At 43.3% G+C, this 24,407-nt stretch overlaps 1 protein-coding gene across 4 annotated transcripts; it reads left to right on the top strand.

Annotated features, from left to right (window-relative positions):
- The first annotated feature begins 171 nt into the window (after positions 1-171).
- Positions 172-24,178, top strand: LOC126543112 (uncharacterized). Of its 4 annotated transcripts, none has more exons than XM_055062247.2 (6): positions 172-940; positions 2,681-2,988; positions 14,172-14,280; positions 15,464-15,723; positions 17,999-18,158; positions 23,420-24,178. In XM_055062247.2, exons 2-6 carry the CDS (start codon positions 2,812-2,814, stop codon positions 23,620-23,622), a joined length of 909 nt encoding a protein of 302 aa, XP_054918222.1. In that variant the 5' UTR covers positions 172-940; positions 2,681-2,811; the 3' UTR covers positions 23,623-24,178. The 4 variants fall into 4 exon arrangements, with proteins under 4 accessions (XP_054918222.1, XP_050046213.1, XP_054918221.1 ...); XM_050190256.2 differs by having other exon boundaries at positions 172-1,194; XM_055062246.1 differs by lacking the exon at positions 23,420-24,178 and adding an exon at positions 19,244-23,382 and having other exon boundaries at positions 172-1,194.
- The last annotated feature ends 229 nt before the right edge of the window (positions 24,179-24,407 follow it).

The raw sequence follows: 24,407 nt of genomic DNA, 5'->3' as shown, positions 1-24,407 counted from the left end.
ACTATCATCATATGCTATCATGCCGAGGACGAACACGCCACGGCGTCGTTCGGCGCCAGCATCGCGCCATATCGCGCCTTCATAGAATAAAGCGCCTTCTCAAAAATCCCTAAACGATGCTGTCCCTAGGCACCTAGCATCAGGTCACGTGAGGGATTTTTGTACGACAAATAGACGCACGCGAGAGGTCCTACCCCTTCCGCGCGCTAGGAGAGAAGTGTGGAAGAAGTGACGTAGAAGGTTCTCCTTTTTCTTGCTGTTTTTTTTTTATTTCTTTGCTGTAGCGGTTATGCCTTTCGGGCCACAATGGCGGCTTTGTTACTGTTCTGTGCGCATACACGTGTTGCTCCGTAGGTTTCGAACCGTGGCAAAGGCGCCGTGCGGGCAGGTTTGCGTTGGTCTCCGTGTTTGGTTGCGCTGTGTTATCTGGACTGTGCTCTACCGAATGTTGCTGTGGCCAGCTGGGACAGGAGGAACTAAAGTTCGTGAAATGAACGCGCATGCAACGCTGTACGCAATGTACCGCGCCACGGCTATAGCAACGGACGAAGGGATATCCGCGGGAAATTTTGCCCTATTTGGCGGAGTCATTCTAACGTGCTAACGATTGTTTATTATTGCTGCGGAGCGCGCGCGTCCGGGCAGCCCGGTTGCCCGCAGCGCGGCGTGGTCTCGCGAGAAATGTAAACAAGAGAGGAGGGCTGGCCCGATAGGCGGAGCAACGCCATGAGCAACGCCAACTTCCGGCCTCACTTTAGCTTCACAAAGAGTGACGTCAGGGCCCCTCCCGTTTTCTTCCGCCAGGGTGCGAGAGGGGGTTCATTTGCTTTGTGGCGGTTCGTTCAACACAGCACTGCTTTTCACTCGCTGCCGTGCATGCGTACTGCGTGTTCCAGAAGCAGGATTTCTTCCTTGCCTTCAGTTCCAAAATCCTGTTGACGTAAGTAGCGCACTCTTGGGAACTGTTATCAGGCGCAACTCGCGTTTCTTAAATGGCTGGCAGTATGTTCACGCATGTGGACACGCGCGGCATTCCGCGCAGACAGTGCACGTCTATCGGCTGCGATTGCCGCAGCTTCACCCGACCCTTGTCGTTGAACATTTGCCATGTACAAGTCGCCTTTGAACCGTATGGCTGGTACGGCTGGTGCCGCGGCTGCGGCCACTCACCGGTCACTCACAGCCGTGTTGCAGGTCAGTTTGCTTTCATTGTACTGTTGTTGCATGCATGGACATGTTGTAGACAAGGTGATATGGTAACCGCTGTTGCACGCACAGCTGTGCCGGCGTATGGAGAAGCCGGAATATCCCACTCAACGTACGGTGTTTCGCTTAACATTTTCTCACATCAAAGCTATTCTTCAGTTATGTTCGGGCAGGGGGGCTTATGCGCTTGCTGCTTTATTTATTTTTAAGCGCAAAGCATTGTTTGCGAACTTGGGGTACTTTCAGCATGTTAACTTATCGAGCCACCGCTTCTTTCTGCCACCCTAGAGCAGCATTAGAAGTACGTAACTAGAGTGTAACGCAACTAAGCATTGCTCTAGATTAGGGTTAACGCTGAGCCTAGTGTCGCAAGATGGCGGCGCCGCATTCCGCCTTGTTTTCGCACTGGGCCAACTGGGCTTTCAAGACAGATAGCTCGCCGCTCGCGCTTAAAGACGACGCGAGCGTCGGCTGGTGCGGAAGTGCTTTGCCGCGGGCTTGCCGTGTATGTAAGCACGCAGGAATGCCGGAAAACATTCATACAAGCAGAGTCGGAAAACTACGCTTTATGTTCCTCTACTTCGATCGTGATGTACCTTACACTGGCTAGCGCCGAGCGATGGTTTCTAACAAACGCAGAAAAGAGTGTTTTCAGCGCGCGCGGCCGTCAATTGACTGCCACCACAGCCATGTCGGGTGCGACTCCAGCAGCGGTTCACTTAGCTAGCACCCGGAGGTGATGAGGTGGCACCTCACTTTTCTCAAAGAACTTTACATTTTTTGAATGTGAGCGCCTGTGATGGGGCTCCACAAAGTTCACACTGTGGTTTACTGTCTCCCAATGCAGATTGATGCTCGCTTCGTTAGTATCCACTAAATTTGAGATACAGTCCTATGCGGCCCATTCGTCACTGTGAATAATGGTCCCTGGGCGAACATTGGCTGCAATAATGGGGCCTAGCGTGGCCACGTCTTGTCGGTCAACCACAAAAAGTCGCAGCTCCCCTGTGGTCGTTACCATTATTAGGCATCCTTATTTGTTACTAAAGTTGTCTCGAAAAGCCGGACCTGGTGTCACTGACATTATTGTGATGTCATGACACAGAGTAAAGTTCGTTAACATTGATTGTGTAGTAATATAAAGCTAGGCATGATGGTGTCACACATAAAACAAAATAAATGAGAATGCTGTGCATGTTCCTTCAGGCTGTGCTTGCATGTGGCAGTTTGCAGCAATTATAGGAAGTGAGTGAACCAGTGTATCGTAAGGTCATGACATATCCACGTCGTGGGCACGAAAAACTGAAATTGTTTCGTAGAAGCAAGTATAACAGTAAGCAGTTAATGGTGGTACGCTAGTTTTAGAAGGGTAGGACCTTTATTTCACATTATAAAATGAAATGCAATCCTCTCGGTACTCATTGAATTATTCTCGATTAGTAGTTGTGTACTCACCTTCACGTTATGCATGCAGAAACTAGCACTTGCAGTGAGCAGCCATGGCAGGTGGACGTTTCACGCTTATCTGGCTCTCAAGAAAACCTGGAGCAGGATTCCACGCCGGAAGCAGATCCAAAGCCGCAGAGCTGCACCGAGCAGCAAGGGATGGCCTGTGTTGGAGAATTGGACAACCTTCACTTGAAACTGAAGCCAGATTCCATCCCTGAAGAAAACTCTGAGCTAGAGCAAAGCTCACAGTCTGAGCGGAGCCGAGAGCAGGTAACAAGTCCACAGCAAGAGGCAAGGTCAGCCACACCTGAGGAGAAGAGACATGACAAAGAGGTAATTTCATTTTTCCAGCTTTTTACCACTTAAATTTTTATCTAGGTAATGGCTTTGTAAATTTTCATATTGAAACTTTTCGTAAGTGTTGAATTGTGACGTGGATTTGTGAATGTGAATCATGACATGGCATGTTTTGCTGTATTGGTGTGTGAATCTGCCATCTGCCAAACTCATCATCTTTAGCAGCACTGAACAACTGGAAGTGCATTATCTATGCACATATCAGCAAAGTGGGAAAAATGGAGACCAGTAGAACCAGAGTTAAGTCTTATGTAAAGCTTAAAATGTTTTTTTTTTAATCTACCTAGAGCAATGCATTCATATGATGAATGTTAGTGCACCGGCGATGAAATGCTCTGTTTTTGGCTCCCTGCCATAAGAAGCTACTAACTATAGCTGAGCTTTGATTTGTGGGTGAAGTTTGTGACCTGGGAATGCATGGTGCACTAATAATTATGCACAATAAAGAAAATGAAAGTGTCCAAAAAATTGCTGGCTTCTAACCAATCTTGTAATGTACAAAAGGAATGATATGTGTCAATTGAGGGCATACTTGCATTTCTGCCATCTCCACTTCAAGCAAGATTGGCCTGTAAATCTTGCTTTTGCACTTTGACCAGAGTACACACTCCACATTTAGCTACATAATTACATCTGACTCTTGAGTAATAATGTGCGAGAGGTGTTTGACTCTGAAGTATCCCTGTCATTTTTCATTCTCTTAGTGCAGTAAGGGTACATTTACATCTTTTAAATATGGTGATGAAACTAAGGAATATTCAGTTACGTAAACAAAAGCTTGTCAGCAGGCTGGTTGGTTTTACATGACTCAGCATTGTATGCTGCAGTTTTGAGCAGCACAGATTGGTGGAACACATGACCAGAAGCTTGAATAGCAAGTGCTTATTTTAGCAAGACAAGCAGAATGTAAAGACGGTGACATCATATTGACAGTGATGCTTTAGTGAGCCTGATGCCATTGGTTGTCCCTCCTGCCTTGATTGCTCTGATCTTCTCTTCTTTATTGAATTAAAAAAAGGAACTGTCTTGATTATGTGCACTTCACTGATTTGGTTTGTTCTATTGATTTCGATTTACACACACACGTACAAAGGAGTGGAAAATGGAGATGGATGAGGGGGGAAATCTGCACAGATGCAGCTTGAGGCAACCTCACCCCTTTGGCTACACTATGGCTGCGTGCAATAGCACATGAAGCACCTCATATATATTTACAGTGGCCATAAAGCATTGCAGTCATACAATATATGAAAAAGAAAGAAAATATTTGTACAAATAATGACATTACAAAGATACTGCGGCAATGAAATAACTAAATGATATGCACTTCATAACATACACGAATACATAAACAAAAGGAACCATAACATGTATTATTAACATTCATATACGTACTCTAAAGAGGTGAAAGCAGTAGTTTTAAATACTGACAACAATAAATACTGTAAATGATAGCCTGCTCTATCATATGAATTCAGTAATTTTTGGAGATTATTACACAGCATTTGACAACCATAGTTACTTCTAAAGCACGGAACCTTCCATACTTCAGGTTGTACAAGTTCTATAACGGTATAAACTGGTGGATAGGTTTGCAGGTTCTACGAGTAAGGTATTGTTATGTTTGGAACTAAGGTAACATTCGCTTAAGAGTCTGCATTTATAGATGTTACGGGCTGTAGTAATGTTCTATTTTTCAAACAGGTTTTCAGTATTCGCAGCGTACCTAGCGATGACACATATTATTTTCTTTTGCATACGAAATAATTTACTCAAGTGACGCAGCGTCTTGGGGCCCCATACTAGATGCCCATAATGAATGTGAGACACAAATAAAGCATGATAAATTAATAATTTCACAGAGACAGGTAAAGTGTATCGGTTTAGATTTAAAACACCTGTTATGCAGCTGTTTTTGGATTACCAAGCATACATGGTCTTATCATTGCGTAGTACTTGTGAAGTGTACTCCTAACAGTTTTACAGTACGTACAAGTTCTATATTTGTAGATCTATAAGCTAACTTTAGATCTGAAGGGAGACTTATACGTTTGGCAGGAAAAGTTACAGCCTTTGTTTTCGCCATAGTATTTACTTTTATACAGTTTTCTGTGAGCCAATGGGACCGACTACACAAGAAGTAATTAAATTTGTGCAAGAACCAGATGAGATGAAAACACTTGTGTCATCTGCGTAAATTATAAATTTTTAAATTTTATAAAGTTCGCAAACTGAACGATTTCAGCGGAAAATGCTGGCTCCAAATCATTTTTGTAGGTTTTCACCAACTTCTCAGCCTGCTGTGCCAGAGAGGCCTCACTCCCAACTTCTGTGAGCAATTTTAAGAATCCGAACCTTTCGCAGAGTTCAGTCTAGGCAGCCTTTCGCACTCGCAAAGCAGAGCCTAGACTGTCAAGCACAACATTGTAGGTCTCTACGATAAAATATTTTTCTACCTTGTAGTGCACTATCGCTTTCTCCGTCCGGGTGCTTACTCAAAACGATGCATTTGCTGTCATCCTGATAACACTGATTGGCACTTAGCATGCATGCTCTCTCTTCGAAGGTATCAAAGAGAAATTGCAAAGAATTAAAAAAGCCTTCTAGAGAGTTCAGCAGGTCTACAGCAGTTGAAATGTCTAGGCCTGGTTTCTGAAGTGCTACGCTTGTTTTGTTAAAGTGCTCCAAGACTTCACTCCAGAAAATCGCCATGAATGCAGTCTCTAGTTTTGTCATTTATTTTCTTGGAGAGAGAGCGCACTTCATTCCTAGTGTCACCGTTTTCTTCCTTGTTCTTTGATATAGCTTCAAGGCAACACAAGACTGCATTGAAATTTTTCAGAATGGCCTTACATCTTTTTTCCTTTCCTGCATAGACTCTGCCATCAGACTCATCATCATTTGCTATCAAACTCATGCTCTCCAGCCCAAATTACCATCACGATAAAGAAAAGTCGAATGGTAGGCACTGTTGGGTACTGCAGCACATCTTTTCTATGAGAAGGACAGCGGCGGAACTATTTGAGAGGTGGAGGGTGGCGTGGTGGCGACGAGGGGTAAGGGAGATTTAGGTCCTCATCCCACATTACATGTTTTAGGTGTTCCCCCCTTGCCCTTCCTCTCCAGACAGAACTGGACGGACCAACGTTACTAGACTAGCTTCAGTTTTAAAACTCGGCGCCGTTGCGCAGAACCGACACCCGCCCACACCTTCGTGGCACTGCAATCGCGCCCAGCTTCACTTCCTGACTAGCCGGCTACGCGGGCGCGCCGAACTAAGCTTGCGGTGCAGCGTTGGCGTATTCTGTGGTTTGTTCTTGACAGCGAATTTCAGCAAGCATGTCATCCGTGGAACTGTAGCCTTCACCGAGTTTCTTAAGAATATCAGCAGACGATGCCGACGTGCTGCGTACCTGGCTGCATAGACCGCTATCGGAACGATGTCAACAGTTCGGCGCAACACTTTTTCTGTGCTCTCAGCAATGCGATGCTTCGCTCAGCGTGAAACAGAGCGATTCCTCGTGCCGACAGGGAACACTCTGCAAAATCAACGGCACGCGCTCGTGCCACTGCTCCCGCGTTCGTCGTCGTCTTCCACAGCTGGCTGCATGGCTGTTCATCTTTCCAGCGTAGAATTTCACTCCACTTCTGTCATCGTAATGGGGAGGTCGCGTTTACGGGGGTATGAGCCATTGCTTAAGGGAGTATGAGCCACTCGTGGTCTTACGTAACGGAAAGATTTAATCTTGAAGAGATTTAATTTCGCAGGATCACAAGTGGCAAATCACAGGCGAAGGCTGCTAACCGCGCCGCCGAGCAAACTCGAGACATACCATCAGTGACGTCATTCTCTCCGTCGCAGCCGATTGTGTTTGTAACCTCATTACTGAGAAATACTTTAATGAACCCTCGGGATTAACCCAGTGATAAACACAGGGGCCGCACGTTTCAGCTTCGCTGATTAACCATCTTCACGGAATGAAAAATCCGACTTCTTTCTTTCTTTCTTTTTTTTTTTGTGGCATGTGTGTACAAAGACCGACCTCATCTTTCTTTTTGTAGCGCTTCTTTGGCGTGGTGAGAAGCTTCGGTGGGGATGAAGATCATCCTACCATTACGCACTTTGGCCAGATATTCAGGCTCGTGAGCCTAAACTGCGCGAAACGTTAAGACGACAGGAAGAAACACATTACATTTAGAAACGCAGCTTCTGCGCTTCGCTCTATGCGTTTCTTCCTTTCATGCAGTTTACCCTTCTTTCAGTATAAAGGAACTGGCGCGATAAATCTTATTGCTGTAGATGGATACCGCTTTCTCGTGATAACGCCAGCGAGCGTGAAACATGCGCAAACTGTCCGTCCGCACGAGCTCAAGGCTGTGACTAGGCGTCTGCAGTGGAGCCCGATGGAACAGCGTTGCCATCTGGCGGCTGTCACAGAAGTGGCGACAGCGGCTGTAAGCGCGCGGGCAAGGAGATTGACAACTGAAGCTAGTCTAGTAACATTGGGACGGACAGACTGACAGGAAACCACGAAAACTCTTCTAAGCAAACGCACCTCGCTTTGTAAGAAAGAGGGCCCCACCGGAGTGGCGGGGGATTCCTGTTTTTGCAACTCGACAGGTTCTCCCCAAATGATCAGGCTAAACACATGCTGTTACATCAGGCGGGGGGCCCCGTATGCTCATTCTGGTTTTCTCACTTCATACATGTCGCTCAAAGTTCCGTTGCCCATGGTTCCATATGCTAAGCAAGTTAGAATGAGTGGACCCCCTTCTCCAACTGTCCGAGGTGAGGCCCTGGGCGGCAGCCCCCTTAATCCTGTGCTGATTTTAGGGCTAGTTGGTTCGTTGCATCAATTGAAGTCGTAGCACTGGATTGGCATGAACAAGAAAGACAACAGGGTGTGCACTATCAACTAAATCTTATTTCAGGAAAGCATGGTGCTTATACCGATCAAACGAGTGGAAATCACCGCACGTGCAGCCCAACATTTTCCAGATTGGCAGTTTTCTTTCTGCTTAGAGTAATCAACGGAGCACTGATGCAATTAGCACCTTCTTTTGCAATCAAGCTTGCTTCTACAATTTCCTCGTATCTACATATCTTTCTGAACACAACTGCACAATCCCTAAACAGTGGTTTACACCCGAAATCATCACAATGCACGAAGACACGTCCATCTAGATAACAGTTCAATTTTTGCTCGTGTTTCCTTAGGCTGTCATTGCAGCATCTGCCTGTCTGCCCTTGTACACTTTGCCGCACGAGAAAGGGAAGCAATATACCGCACCTCGTGCACAGTGCATAAACAGCGGCCGATGGTTCTTTGTGCATCCTCCTCACGTCTTTCTCAACAGATTGGTGGCCTTGCATATGCTTGATAGCTTTTGTGGAGCAGAAAATACGATGTCCACTTCCATTTTTTTTTTGAGCCAACTTCTTTAAACCATGTGATATCCCATGCATGTATGGTACAACCACCTTCTTTACCTTTTCGTGGCTATGCTAGCGCTTACTACCCGGTTCCCCTAGTTTTTTTTAGTGCATTTTGCGCCACTGATAAAAGTATGCAGATAGGGTAGCCTGCTTCCAGTAGCCGCTCTTTTTGTCTTGAAAAACTCCCAGGCATCCGGTGTGGGCATGGTTTGCGACTGCTCACATCACCAGCTTTGAATGGGATGAAGCATGCGGAAGCAGCACCTTTGTTTCCCTAGGGTGGTATTCCCAACAACGATTGGTGGTCAAATTTAGTTTGATACCTAAAAACTGGATAACATTGCTAGGTAGCTCATGCATAATAACCAGATTGTCAGACATCCATTGAATACAGCAACCACATCATTCACTGTTTCAGTGTTATTTGAATTGAAATCATACATCACGAGGTAGTCGTGCACATATCAACAGGAGTAGCGCACGTCCTGTCGTCTTTCTTGTCCATGTCAATCCAGTGCTATGAAAAAATGTTGTGTTTGCGTTTTGTGTAATGTGCCCATAATGCAGCATGGGGTGATTGAGGTCAACGTTTATGTGTACAAAATAATCATTCTAGGTGTTTGCCAAATCCTGCTTTACCAACAACCTACCATTTAAACTAATATGTTCGGTTGAATCACTCCTCTCTTTTCTGTTCATGAGAACGTTTAGTCTATCCCATAGTTAGTTTGAGTCATTCATACAAGACGAGAACATCTGCAGAAAATAAGCACCACATGCTTTCTGTAATTCCTTGGTTAATTTGTGAGGAAACATTTTGAATGCTTTTAAGTCCAGAGGCTCTCGAGTTTTGATAAATTTTGCATATAGTTTGTCACGCTTCTTACTTTTCTTGCAAAGAGCATTCATTAACCATGGCTTTCTTAGGCATTTTTTTTTCTGCTATTGATTTTGTAAACAAAATGTTTTTTATACGTGGCAAAAAAACCTGCCACGAAATGTATTTATAAGCTGATTCAACATTATTTTCTTGTAAATTATCATTCCAGTTAATTTGCTTCAACTCTATCTGAAAAGCTGTTAGGGTATCCTCGGTTACTATCCGGAAGGTTCCGTTTGTGTCTCTGTGCAAGGTGCTAGCTATTGTAGGTTTGACAAACATGCAAATATGCATATGGTCACTTATAGCACTACTCAAAACAGCACTTGTGATACACAGAGGAGCGTAATTTGTTATAAACAAATCAGGAGCAGCTTCCATATTGATATAACCATTTGAGATGAATACCCTTTCAAAATGAGATCGGTGTATTGTATTCGAGCCAATATTTACATTGAACTCTCCTCTAATAATCAAATTTAGATGGTTTTCATTAGCGAAGACTAACAGATCATCAAAGAATTCAAGAAAATGGGCAAGAACGCCATCGGGAGGGCAGTCGCATGCAACAAACATGCCTTTCTCTTCATGAACACATAGCACTTCGTAATTGTCTGTTGTATGCGAAAAATTAGGAAGTATATCGCAAGATATGTGCTCTGACAGTAATAAGGACACACCTCCCCCGTGTCTTGTTAACCTATTAAGCTAAAATGTTTTCTTGTGAGGGAGCTGAAAAATGTGACTATCATTCGTATACCAGGTTTTGGGCTTATCATAACAATGCCGCACAGCTTACCTATCCCCACAAAAAAACTTTCGAATTCTTCTATTTTGCTAGAAATGGATTGGGTGTTAATATGTGCACAACGTAATTCCCTTTTGTTCAGCTTCTATGTGGACAAACCATTGTTGTTTAGAAAGCGACCATAAGCAGTTCGTGGTGCTGTGGAAGTATTTCTAAGTTCAGGTGCCTGCTATGCCATTCAAGGGCATCAATGCCATCCTGAACCTTACTAAGGTCCTGAGAAGCCCAAGCCCCTTCCATCTCTTCCAGGTTGCGCTTTACATTGTTGTTGTCTTTTTCGTGACATTTGAGACGTCTCTTAATTTTATCAAATTGATTGGACAGCATTTGGATAGATTGCTCAATGACACTTTACTTGGCAAGCCCAAAAGCAAGTTAAGCTTCTTATCTAATTCTACCAACTTCACTATCATTTTGAGATCTTTTACCTGACCCTGTACAAGCACGACAGTTTTGCCCCCTTTTCCTTGGCATGTCTCACACTTCCACTTTTCTTGAAGGCTCCTCGTTTGACATCATTCATGCCCAAACACTGTCCAATATACAAAAACAAACGCACAGTCGGAGCACATCAAAACTCGGTCATGCTCGCTATTTACTAAGTGGCACGCACAACGTGAAATTGTAGGCAGCTCTTGCGTAACCATAATCTCCAGCGCATGTCAGAAATGGTATGGTTATAGTGGCTGAACACATTAAGGATAAACGCAGATGATCAGTTTGGCAGTAGCAGCACAGTGCAAAAACAGGAGGGCTAAAATTGCAGAGACAGACCAATCTGTAAAACAGAGGACTGTTCGAGGTTTCGTGCATGATGTGCTCCACTGCTGCAACCAAATTAAATTTTTTCTCCATTCTCCAAGTGTCCGTAGTCTCCATACTGTTGAAAATCTGTTTTCATTTCCAATACAAAGAACAGCTGATAATTCCACTGTGTATCATGTGTTTGTGTTCATACCCATCATCAGTCTTAAGTATTTCATAACTTTAGTGCACACTCTAAAGTTACCAATTATACACTCACACAACTACCAAAGTGATATACACAGTAAACTCTGAGGCCATGGGTGGACTTTGACTTATCAGTAAGCCAGATATATTTTATTCTGAACCAAAGATAAGCTTGACCAGTACACTCGAAGTCTGTGAAAAAAGAAACTCTAGCCTTCCTTTAACCTCTGTTCTGTTTTCACTTCACAATTTTTGTCTTAGTACTGGGGAGGGGAGAGGCTAGTATTAGGTTTCGTACATCATTCTCAATTCCTTGAAAACCCTTGAATTTGGAAAAAAAAGATTCAAGAACCCTTAAGACATCATAAAAATAAGTGTCCTCCTTGAATTCCTTGAAAACTACAGTTTGTGGCAACTTTTGCACCTTCAGAGCAACAGCAGAGAGAGAAATGAAGAGGGAAAGGTAGCGGGTTAAAGAAGCATGTGCCTAGTTCACTACCCTAGACTTGGAAAGGTAAAAAGGGGAAAGCATGTGAAAGAACAGAAAGATAAGGAAAATGGTGAAGAGGCAGTTTTAAAGTAACATACTTCGCATAGGGAGCTTCGCATGGGCGCCGTCTATTGGGAAACAATCCTAGTATCCTAGTATTTTATTCTGAGAGTTGCTAAACCATTTGCATCATGGCATGTTCACAACCTCCACCCACACCGAGGCTTGTTTAAATCACCACTTCCGTTGTGGTGCTGGACCATGCCAGACATGCAAGCAACCAGTGGCGCCACTCTGCTTCCATTGTCACTCACCCTTCCCTCTTCTCTTTATCTTGCCACTCCCTCCTATCTCTTAACACACATTTTATAGAGTGAATATGAAATAATTTAAAAGGGAAACGCTCCTAATTTTGCCTGTAATTTTGCATTCATTTTTATCCCTTATGCACTACAAACAATTCAATTTGCTGTTTTTGTTTTGTGACATTATTCGCTTAATTTAGCACTTGCTGCTGTTTCAGGCATTGAATGCAGCATTTATTAGCGCTGCTTCGCATACATTTCGAAAGGACTTCAATAATTGGGAGCCCGTGCTTCAACGACTGTCCCGTAATTTCTACAATTTATTGCACTTATTGCATGATAGAACCAAAAAATTACATTCACTCATTGATCACGTAGACATTGCTAATTAGGGGGAAACTTTTTCTTTATGCATTATGATACATTAAATGGCCCACCACATAAGCCTTTTGTATGAATTAGCCATTTTTCAGAGTTATAGCAACCAATGCAGCCTTCAAGCCACGGAAGCACAACATTGAGCATGTGTGTGCAATTTTTAGCAATAGAGTGAGCAAATAGAAAGAGACAAAACATTTCAGGGTCAATCTCACTTTATTCTGAAAGTAAGAGAGGAGTGAGTGTCACCCACCATGGTAGCTTAGTGGCAATGGTGTTGGGCTGCTAAGCACGAGGTCGCAGGATCGAATCCCGGCCACGGCGGCCGCACTTCAATGGGGGCAAAATGTGAAAACACCCGTGTACTTAGATATAGGTGCACTTTAAGGAACCCCAGGTGGTCGAAACTTCTGGAGTCCCCCACTACAGCATGCCTCATAATCAGAAAGTGATTTTGCCACATAAAACCCCATAATTAAATTTTTTTAATTTAGGAGTGAGTGTTGGATTTGTAATCTCTGTTCTCCCCTTCACCCGATGCTCTTGTTTATCACAAGCAGCCCAGTGAAGTGTTTTTAAACGAACACATAAAGGAAAGCGACTCTAAGCTAACCTTCCCTGTCACAACACTTTTAATATCATCATCACCATCATCAGCCTGGTTACGCCCACTGCAGGGCAAAGGCCTCTCCCATACTTCTCCAACTACCCCGGTCATGTACTAATTGTGGCCATCTCGTCCCTGCAAACTTCTTAATCCCATCCGCCCACCTAACTTTCTGCCGCCCCCTGCTACGCTTCCCTTGGAATCCAGTCCGTAACCCTTAATGACCATCGGTTATCTTCCCTCCTCATTACATGTCCTGCCCATGCCCATTTCCTTTTCTTCATTTCAACTAAGATGTCATTAATTCGCGTTTGTTCCCTCACCCAATCTGCTCTTTTCTTATCCCTTAACGTTACGCCCATCATTCTTCTTTCCATAGCTCATTGCGTCATCCTCAATTTAAGTAGAACCCTTTTCATAAGCCTCCAGGTTTCTGCCCCGTAGGTGAGTACTTTTAATATGATGCTACTTGCATCATTATGACTCGCACCACATATACCAGTGCTTGAAAGCTTCAAACAAGTACATTGTTCTGTCAGCATTTCTCCTCTCTAGCTTATTCTCTTCATTGGCCCATTCAGCTGCCTGGGCGCAGACATTTACTGCATTCAGCTAGGAGCCAAGGAGAATACAAAGGCTTGAGCGTCAACCACAGCACAGTGAGTGCTCAGCATGCTGCACCCAGAGTGGTCCGACCCGCTGCTTCCCCCTAGTGACATCACTACACACGACCAAGCCAGGCCACCATTTTGTCGGTTTGCTAGTCGGTTCATATTGCAGCCATCATGGCTCTGGTGTCATACCCTAGGCCTTAGAAATGCTTGGCAAAAAAGTAAGTTTCAGCCATTTCGCATTAACGTGATAAGTATTTTTGGCTAAAGTCTGACACTACCAACCGTAATGCCATAAGGTGATTGACATCATTACAGTAAGAAAGTCAACTTGGAAAAGTGGCGTGGAGAGCTTGAAGTGTGTGACGAACTCAGCAGGTCCTAGAGCGTAAGAAATTTCAGCTAAGGTGGTGGTTTCACTATTTTTCAGTGTCTGTGTGCGTATACGAATAAGTTTTGTGTCTCGCTCCTTGATTTTTGATGTTTAGCATCCTTGAAATGTCCTTAAATTTTGAGTCAAATGTTCTGTACAAACCCTTAGTATTATTTACACAACTTCACCCAGTAGTGCCAATTTACATCAATTGACACGCTTCATTTAACTAGATAACATTTGGTACACTAGCATGGATGACAAATGGGGCCTGCGCATTGCAGTCTAGGCTAACTGTGGTACATATGGCGGTATGCAGGAAGCCCCGACTTGCTCACATATTGTGGAGCGAAGCTTAAAACAGCTGAACGAAGAAAAGGATCATCCTGAAAGGCAACGTGATTGCTCAGATGCTGAAGACATTTCTGGTAAGCTTTGTCGCTCTGCTGTTTTTTTTTTGTTTGTTTTTTTGAACTACTGCTTTCTGTTTGCATGTTGGTTTTCAATGAGTCCTCAGCTACTTTTTGCCAGCATGATGAAAGGAAAAGGACTAACAGGGAGCACGACATAGTGCAGCTAGCCTGGGCAAGGCAGCCTTCTCTGATGCTTCCCTTCCTTTTCACTTTGGGGACTTGGCTGCAGATTGACTCTTGGAAAATAGGCCCTACCTGGCTGCCAGACCATTCAGGACATTGTTTATTTCATGGCAGCTCTTAGTGATGTCCTCATCACGATCGGCGCTTGCCACCACCCTGACCTGCTCTTTCTTGTTCTGTCGGCACGATTGCTTGCTAGAAATTATTGCTTGCCTATCACATAGCGAAGGGCTATATTTCCCATGAGCCTTTCCTTTGCAATTTTTCTGTCTAGGCTTCAAGACTGTCATGTCATGCTCCTGCCTAGGCTTCTTTCATACTGTGCAGCATCTTTTTAAAGTTGCCATTTTTTTACTCCTGTATTTGCAACAAATCTGAGAGCCAACCATAAAGTTAAGTCATGTTCTTATTCAATCCTCTAGCCTAGATTGTTTGACTTCCCAAGTGAAACTTACTCCTTGCTTTCTTTCTACTAAGAATGCAGTCGAGATTCAAAACAAGCTCAACAATGTGGGTGTTTGGGCGTGTTGGTAAGACATGACAAAAACTTCAAGGGCACAACGAGACGAGGAACGGGAAAGAAGACTGAAACAGACGAGCGCTAACTTGTAACAATCTATGGAGACCTGCAAAGCGCACAATATAAAGGCATTTTGTGGCGTACCATCACACAGGCGCAGCTAGAACAACAATCAGTAATGACGCAAGTATTGTAATTCCTGCAAGTTCAAGCAATCAATGCCTTGGACACACGGTTATCCCTTAAGCTATCAATATCTCTGCCTTAATTTCATGCGTAAGTTGGCAGCTGCTTCTCGTGACGATGGACCTATCTTGATAGATTGGTGTGCGGCTCGATTTTACACCGGAGTTTGCACTTTGGCCAAAACTGGAAACAGCACCAGCATCATCGCTAGATTCACACTGACATCTGTGCTGCCTACTTCTTGTTTACAAAGTTTTCGATACTTACAGAGACCTAGCAGAGGTGACTTTGCATGCTTATTTGTTACAGATGCTCACCTGCTGATCAAACGACTCCTCTTGGATACCCGCACAGACCAGTGTGACAGCATTCAAGACCGGAAGCAGATAAGGCACCACGCGTGGCTGCTGTTCGACGGGCCGCCACGAGTTCAGGAGGCCTTCTCGAACTGGGACATGCATCGTCTGCAGCCATCGAGAGTCACACTGCCGAAGTTGCCTGCAGAAACGCTGAAAGAGTGGGAAGCACTAGAGAAAGCTGTTCAAGATGACGGTGTGGCTACAGCCTTGGTATTTACCTTGTCCTTTTATCACAGTGGTTCGAATCTCTCCAGATAACCATATGACAATGCTCATATCTTTTTCTAGGCATTCCTACTTTATTTGGCAGTAGCTTGGTTGTAGTTTCAGAGTTAATAAGACACTTTCGTAAGTCTTCAACAGTGGTCACACCAGGACACTTGACAGGTCTCCTTGCTGAATTATTGACTTAAGAGCCAACATTCCATGGTTCAACAACTGCTTATAACTTCGTCTCTACTTTCCTGTGAACCTCTGTCTTGTTTGGGTTTCCAGAAGTTCTTTGGTATATGACAGATCAGATACTTGTTTGTTGAGGTTCATGACATGGTGTAAGTTGGTACGTACAATATTGAAAAAGAAATTTAAGATTAGAGCAGACTGAATAGTAGTGTGTAAATGTTGCTGCTCCCCCAAGTGTCATGCATGTACTTTGAAACCCTTTGAACATTCTTATCAAAGATGGAGCACACAGGTTGCCACTGAGGCTTGGTGAAATCTCTCGATTGATGACAGGAAAAGCAAATTTAGTGGCGGTGAGTCCCAGAACATGACATTTACTGGCCCACTGCTACACACACTTGTAAAGGAAGTGGAAGAACGACTGCGGTGTTTAAAATAAGTTAGGCTAGTTGATGCCATTTTGTCTGTCCTGAACTAGAATCTGCTTTGGTAATTTGGTGTTCCTCTCAATATTACCCAGCTGCTGTTCTTAGAATCCATCCGAAAATCGCACAAGACTGGGAGTATCTGTCACTAATTCTCTGGAAAAAAAAAGTACTCGGCCTGCCATTGTCTGTGCCTCACCACACAGTATCGCACCTTTGCTGGCTACATGTTCACTGTGAAACTTGCTCGTAATCCTCAACATCCTCTTGCGTAATTTGCAGTGATCGAGTAGCATGTCTAAGGTTACAGAACCTGCCACAATCATTTCTCTTGTTGTCGGTGGAATTGTAGTTTGAAAGTTTCTTGAAACATTGTTTCTTGCAGTCGCCACCAGAAATTACACAAGTATTTCTAAGTAACTTCTAGTACCATCTTTTTTCTATTTTTTTTCTCTCTCTCTCTCTCTCTCTCTCTATATATATATATATATATATATATATATATATATATATATATATATATATATAGAAACTGGTGCTACAGTCACTTCTGGTAGTCACTTCGTAGTCCACATATGCATTGTTCACTGTCCTGTGGTGGCTTCTTGAAGGTCATGATGCAGCAAAAAGCCACTTCTCCAAGAAACCTAGTTTTCGGGAAGAAAAAATTGAATTGTAAACTTATCTCCATATTTACCCACAAAAGCTTTTTTACCTGCTCACATCTTAAATCTAATCAGTTCTGTTTTCATTTTCCGATTACTGTAAAGCTTCTTCCTTCCAGTGCGGCTGGTTTTTTATTGCGGCTGGTTTTACACATGTACATATACTGCTGCCACCTTGTGTAATCACTTTTGCATGTTTAGGCAGATATGAAATAAGTTAATGAGGCAAATAAACTTTGGACACATTATGCTATGGTTCGTGTTGCTGAGTGGACATTGTTTGATGCTGCTTAAACTTGGGATGTGTTTATCAGTGTGATAGTTAAAGATGAATGCTTATGCATTGACATAATAGTTCTGCGGAAACCCGCCAGGTGGAGAGAAGTAATTAATAAGGGGAAACGAGACATCTACCCAAATGTAGCTAAGTGCTACAAAGGAAACCCATATGGGTTCCTCGAAAAAAAAGCCTCGCAGTTGACGAAAAATTTGTCCTGGTCCGGGACTCAATCCCGGGACCACCGCCTTTCCGGGTTCGAGTGCCGGGCCTGGACGGAATAGTTCCGGAACCTACGCATTGTTCGATCGTTCCCGACCTGCGGCAAGTTGTTTTTTCATCCACTTTCATTTCTATCAGTTTATCGTTTCCTTATTTCATTTCGCACAAGTAATTTCCCCTATGTTGCTCTTGGTGTCAGTGTTTGTTGGCTTCTTATGATATGACTAATAAAAATCGGGCCCGTCGGTTAACCCTCCTTCTTCTCGTTCATAAGCATGTATGAAATGCACCTGTAATAAATAACAGGTATATAAAAAGCTATTTCTTGTTAGATGCAACTTCGTTATAATGAGGGTCAGCTGTATATTGTGTGGCAAACCTTGCCACTGTTATAGCAGGTGAGCCTCGACTGATGTCTCAGTGGGGATTATATTTGCTGTAGCATATGTCACATGCCTCTTAACAGTTAGTGTACTTTTTGGGCTTATTTGCAGCGTGAAGCGCTTCTTAGCCTGAAGGGCTCCACCTTGCGAAAGGTGGCAACCACCGTGATGAAGAAGATTATGGGTCACTCTGTTCAGCAACGCTATAGCATGTACGGAAAAAGGGGCAAGAAGGCTTTCATAAAGACGCGGATATGCAGCGTGGTAACAGGTGACGGTTGCTTTTTCTGTTTTTCTTTTCCTGTTGCTCCTGCGCGATTCTCGCTGCATTTACTCGTGTAAGACATGCACGTTTATGTTTTTCAAGTTTACTGGGTGTAGCTCTAGCGTGTGTCAGGTGCATGACTACCCCTAAAACCACCAACAACGCGGTGAATGACGTGCAGAATAATGCAAACTATGCTTGCACAGTATACCTGCCATGGTTTCTTAGTAGCTTTGGCACTGCACTGCGAAGCACGATGTCGCGAGACCAAATCCCGGCCGTGGCAGCAGCATCTCGAGGGGGGGGGGCAAAGTGTGAAAACCCCCATGTGTTGTGCTTTGGGCACATGTTAAAGAGCCTCAGGTAGTTAAAATTATTCCAGCGTCCTTAACTGTGGCGAGCCTCATAATTGGACTGTGTTTAGGGCGCGAAACCCCGCCGCCCAGAATCTGATCTAATCTGGTTACGCAACATACTCAAGCTTCTTTAAGATTGAGCACCACGAATCAAGTGCCATTTCTGTTGTTCCCATCATAACCACCGGAGCTCACTGCCTCATCAGCGAACTTCAAAAGAAGGTTGTCCTTAGTGACGGTCACGGTGCTGGATATTCAGAAACTTCAAAGCATTTAGTGGCACTATCGACTGACACGTAATGAAAATGCATTGAAAATCCAGTCCACGCTGCAACTTTTTTTTTCAAAATTTTTTTGACCTCAAACGTAGGTGGTGCAGTTCTTACGCTAGCAAATGTGGTATACATGCCTACCACTGCATTATAATCTCGAAAAATGGAGCTCGCATATCCCAGTGTGTCTGATGTATCTGTTACTGCTTCAGTGCTATGAGGCGGGGCTTTCAGTAACTAAAACATTTCATATATTGGGGAAAAGAGATGGTCAATAAAAGTAAATGTGCCTTGCTTAATTGTGCCTTCTGCTTATTGTCAAAATGTAACTCGAACAGAAACAATTTGAAATGCCACTTTGCGGCATTTAATACTATACCACGTATGCAGTGACATGTTCTCCTTGTTCAGCCAACACTCAAACGCACGACGTAGCATAACTTTTTTACCGTGTGTCACGCAGGAACCTGGGACCTTGGCAGAACGGTGGACTTACAACTCTTGCCGAGTCGTTCCTTGCATACTTTGCATGCTATCGATGTTGTGTTGAGCAATGTAATCATTATTCGTTTAAAACATGTGCTGCAAATGAAGCAAATGAAATCTATTTATGGGGCTATGGTTGAATGCATAACATAAATAGAGAGTGGCACTTTACGTATTTATATGTTGCACTTTATTTGTTTTATGCTGTTTTTATTATACATTGCTTTACGTATGATATGATCCATTTTGACAAGTGATTGAAGATACTCACGGGGATGCCGATTTGAGTGGTGTAGCAATGCTGTGCTACATTTGAAATGTTTTTGTTTTCCTTTTCACATTTTGCTTGTCATATCTTTGTACGGCCATTCAATTATAATTTGAAAGATTTATCGTGTAGTTGTTTCACAGTGAACACACTACAAAAAGTTTTAATTCTTACAGAAGGTCCCACGAGGAAAACCTGTCACAAGGACCTTTTGAGAGTACAGTACATGCAAAGATGTATAAAGCAAATAATAGCATAAAAAGCACAAGCAGTGATGATACAGGAAATGGATAACTCAATTAAGATACAAAATAATAATCAAATAAATCATAATACTAACCCAACACACTCTGGAAGTGTGTCGTGCCTTAGTAAATAAAGACAGCAGGTTTAATAGGGAGGATGCAGCAGGAATTCTTAAAACAAAAAAGTGAAGTATAGGCATTTTTCAAAGCAATTTTTAACATACGTTAGCAAAAAAATTTTCTTCGGTGCTTTTTTTTTTAAATGACTATGTGGAGTGGGATAATTTGATGTAGATAGGCAACAAGTTCCAGGCAGATATAGCTTAAAAAACTGTTGTTTGTTTCCCATAATTAGTTTTAGCTTCAGGCAACGGTAAGTTCAGGTTTTCAGAAACTTGAGTATTATTTTGGTTTGTAAGTTATTCCAGAGTTATATAACTGAAGGCAGTGTCTTTATTACTCAGACAAAATATGAGCACAGTTAGCTTGAAAGACAATTGATGAGAGAGGCAAAAGAATATTGAGGCTGGTTTATACGGGTGGTACTGTTGCTGAAGGGTCACTAATAGAGTTGGCGGGAAGTGCTCAATTCAGTGAATGACATATACAGTTAAACCTTCATCTATCAAACAGCACGGTTAATGGGAAATAGTTCGATATAGCCAGAATTTGATATATAAAATCGCGTTAAATACCCATAAAAGCTTGTACAAATCAATCACTGAACCAGACGGGCCGCAGTAAATACTCACCTAAAGCTTCACATAAAGTATTTATTTCTTTGGCTGAAATTACTGCAGTGTAACCTGCTTCTTAATGGCAGACACGTGCTTAACCATGGCATCCTCAACGTAGTCTAAACGATCCACAAGCGTTAGGCTGGTACCTTCTGTTGCACTGTAGTAGCGGCGTAGAAGGGCAAAAGCAGCTGCACCCTCAGTTGAAGTTGGCAGCGGGGCAACATCAGCACTTGTGAGATCAACGTCGGCAGCATCTTCATTTGGCCGCTACTTCCGCTACGAACTCCACGTCCATTAATCGAAGCATTTTGAAACACTGTCAATAGCAAAGTATTAAGTGGTCTCTGTTGTGGCATCTATAGCTCACACCACATATACGCTTGCGGATGCACGCAAGCTCGCGTCCACAATCGCTATTCCTCGCCAGGCGCGGCATGCGCAAGGCGCGAAGGCGTGAGCTTGCGCGTGTCTGCAATCGTACATGTGGTCGGGGCTTGTGAGTGAGCCCAGTGAACATGCGCTGTCACACACCTCTGTGGAAGCAAACCGCCGTTCCTAGTGAGGCGCAGAGCACGGCACTGAGGAGGAGTCAGTGCGGCAAATGCAATGCATCATTGGTGTTGTTGACCTAGCCAAGGCGCCGTATGCAGCAGTTCAGAACGCCCATTGCGCCACCGCTCTCTTCGAGGGTGTTGTGGGAAAGGTCGCTGCCTGTTAACAGAGTGCATGCGGTCTGGGGTGTTGGAGTTTAATATATCCATTTTACGTTCGACCCCGTTCATAATAAAAAAATGACAAATGCATGCGATTCTCCAGGCGACACATAGAAAGTGTTCGATATATGCAATAATTCAATATATCCGTGTTCAATATATTGAGGTTTGACTGTATGAGTATGACAAATACTACCTATTGTCTACAATCTTGTGGCAACACTTATGCAATGAGTCCCATGAGTGTTGCCCCAAGACTGTAGACAATAGGTATTTGTCTACAGTTGGTTGTAAGTGGAGTTGACTGTGATCTAATATAAAGAAAAGTATGTGTAACAATGATGCCTTATTGACAAAAAGACGCAGATATTTGTTTGTGACATGTGTACCGCCTCGAGCAATATGAAACAAAAGCACTCTAGTTCCTTTCAGGAGGTCGTAGTGTGTAAACACATTCTCCTCATGCAAGTGTTCAATGAAATTAAATATTCAATAGGAAAGCTACTTACTGCATATTAGCATGTTAGATTCAAATGCACATATCACATACCTAAGTAGTCCTTACTTGCAAACAAACCAGATGTTCTATCTTATATTGCTCATAGGTGTGCTGCATTTCCTCAGGGTAACACTTTTATCGTGTGACAAGTGAGAAGAATGGAGAGTTTTAGTTTGTTCATAAACTTCTTAACATTTGCAGATTACCAGGTTGACGGAGCCATTAACGGCAGTAGTAAAGCTGGTAGTGACCTGTTGTGGGCGATGTGTCCAACTACAATGTCTGCAAAGAATCTTTGCATCGTGTCAGTGTTCTCAGAGAAAAAGAAAATTGTAAACATACACTGCATGTTCACGATTGTGTTTCTACCAATTCTTTGGACCAGCAGTGTAGTGCAATGTCTAGGTCTCCGGAGTATTAGTTTTGAGTGCTCTCTGGTTAGGCACTGTGTCACCAGGTGTCGCTGCCAGCGTTGCTGCTGCTGTACATCTCTCCGTGAACCCAGTGTTCCACAAACAGCATTACATTTCGGGACATCCTAACCGAGGACCTGAAAGATTCCATTTTTTTTTGTTAATTACAATCGTATGCAGAAAACAGACAGTGAAGCCTTCAAATGCATAGGAAAAATAATTATGTTTCATTGAAATGTAGAAATAATACGGAAAAAGAAGAAATAAAAGTCGATGAAAAAAACATGGGGGTGGGAGCCAAGCTCACCTCTTCCCGTCCACTTTCTTGGTTATATGTGTATGTATACAAGATTACCCCTACTAATACATGACACTGCCGGTTAAAATCGTGTTCATCTGCTGCCGTGGCTTAGCACGGCGCTGGCTAATGTTTCCCAGGGCTAATCTGGCACTCGTATACTAAGAAAGTGGATGGGCACATTGACCGCTGCAGATGACGAACTGGTATAGTACCGCACACGTAATGCAGAGGAGTACCCACTTCCATTTGGGCAAGTTGGTGCGACATACTGCAAGGTTACATATTGCAGCGCGAGAACAAAACAAAGAACACTTACGCACAGGATCAGCACTGGTCCTGCGTGTAAAGGTTTTTAGTTTTGTTTTTGTAGTACTGGATTTAAACTTGCAGTACACGTAGTGCAAGGATATGGGCTCAGCACCCACCTGTGACAAGTTCTCTTTTGATCTACTTCCATTTTTCTCATTGTTTCTACATTTTTAATAAATTTGATAAATGAATTTCCCCTGTGCTTTCTCTGGCTTCGTTGTCTATATTGTGCATGCAGTTGTAACGGACTTTATATTGTGGTAGTTAATTGTATAAGTTGCCCCCCCCCCCTAATTATTGCGAGTTTCAAAGAAAAAAAAATGGCATACAACTTGCACCAGTGTATGAGACTCCTATTTTAACTCGGTTGGCATAATAAAATGTGATTATGGTGATGGCATCACTTCATAGTCATCGGCAACTACAAAATAACTTTTACGCGACTTTGCAAGCACATAGCTGACATTGCTCCTGCAGCGTGGCTTGCTCACTTAAAAAGAAACGTTCATATTGGGGGTGCCAGCATGCATGGCTTTATGCATATATAAGTTGCACCTTTGTAAAAAATGTCCAAAGTTTTTTGGGGAAATGCGACTAATAGTCGGGGAAATATGATGTGCTTTTTTGACGCCTGTCTTACTTACTGTTACTTTCATTCTGTGCAGAGACCATATGCATGAAGCAGAAGGTGGAGAAGGCAGCGGTTCTCGCATTTATACGAAGGTGGCTTGCACGTTCAGCTCACCGATGTGGCGGCGAAAGAAGCATTCAGGAAGAGGCTTTGGGAATTTGCAACCATAGAGTCCTGTATGGCGCTGCACCTGCTTCAATGTTCCGTGCAGGCAGATTCTCCCTCTCAAATTTCTAAAATTCTCTTGATGTGCAACACTTGACATGAGGTAGGGAAAGCTGAGACATGGGATCACTCCCTTCCTTCCACTGTGATCTAGTCCCAGCTGAATGTGTTCCTAGGGTGTGGGGTTCCTAAAGTGAGGCATTCCTGGAATGGGGTGCTCCTAGGATGTGGTGTTCCAAGGCCTGTGTGGCTACGTGCAATCAAAGTGCATGGTTTTGTGATTGACGACAAGAAAGGGGGTTTTTACCCGATTTTTATTAGTCATATCATAAGAAGCCAACAAACACTGACACCAAGGACAACATAGGGGAAGAAGGTTGTGGGATCATTCCCCACGTCCGGCAAGTTGTTTTTTCATCCTCTGTGATTTCCGTTAATTTATCGTTTCTTTATTTCATTTATCAAGCACAAGTAATTTCCCCTATGTTGTCCTTGGTGTCAGTGTTTGTTGGCTTCTTATGATAAGGTTTTGAGATTGTGTTTTATGACTATAAACTTTTATTTGTGATCATGACTTATGACTAACACGCTGTTATGTTTTATGATTAATAAACTGAATGTTCATTTACGCACTTGGGTTATTTTTCCAAGCTGGTGGTGGATGTTGGCACAAAACTACAAGCCATCATTGCCATATGACCATTTACAAATTGGACGTTTGGAAGGCAAATGACATGCATAATCGTGTGTGGATGTTAAGCTTGTAAGCACTATGATATTTTCTTTTTCTCGATCCACCTAACTGCAGCTTCCTGCTGCAGTTAGGTGGATGACAACTTCCCTTCCTTGAACCGTTC

Source organism: Dermacentor andersoni, chromosome 10 (genome assembly GCF_023375885.2).
Source record: "Dermacentor andersoni chromosome 10, qqDerAnde1_hic_scaffold, whole genome shotgun sequence".
NCBI classification, from domain to species: Eukaryota; Metazoa; Arthropoda; class Arachnida; order Ixodida; family Ixodidae; genus Dermacentor; species Dermacentor andersoni.
Note: the sequence above shows the minus strand (reverse complement) of the source record. Positions and strands in the feature narration are given on the sequence as shown.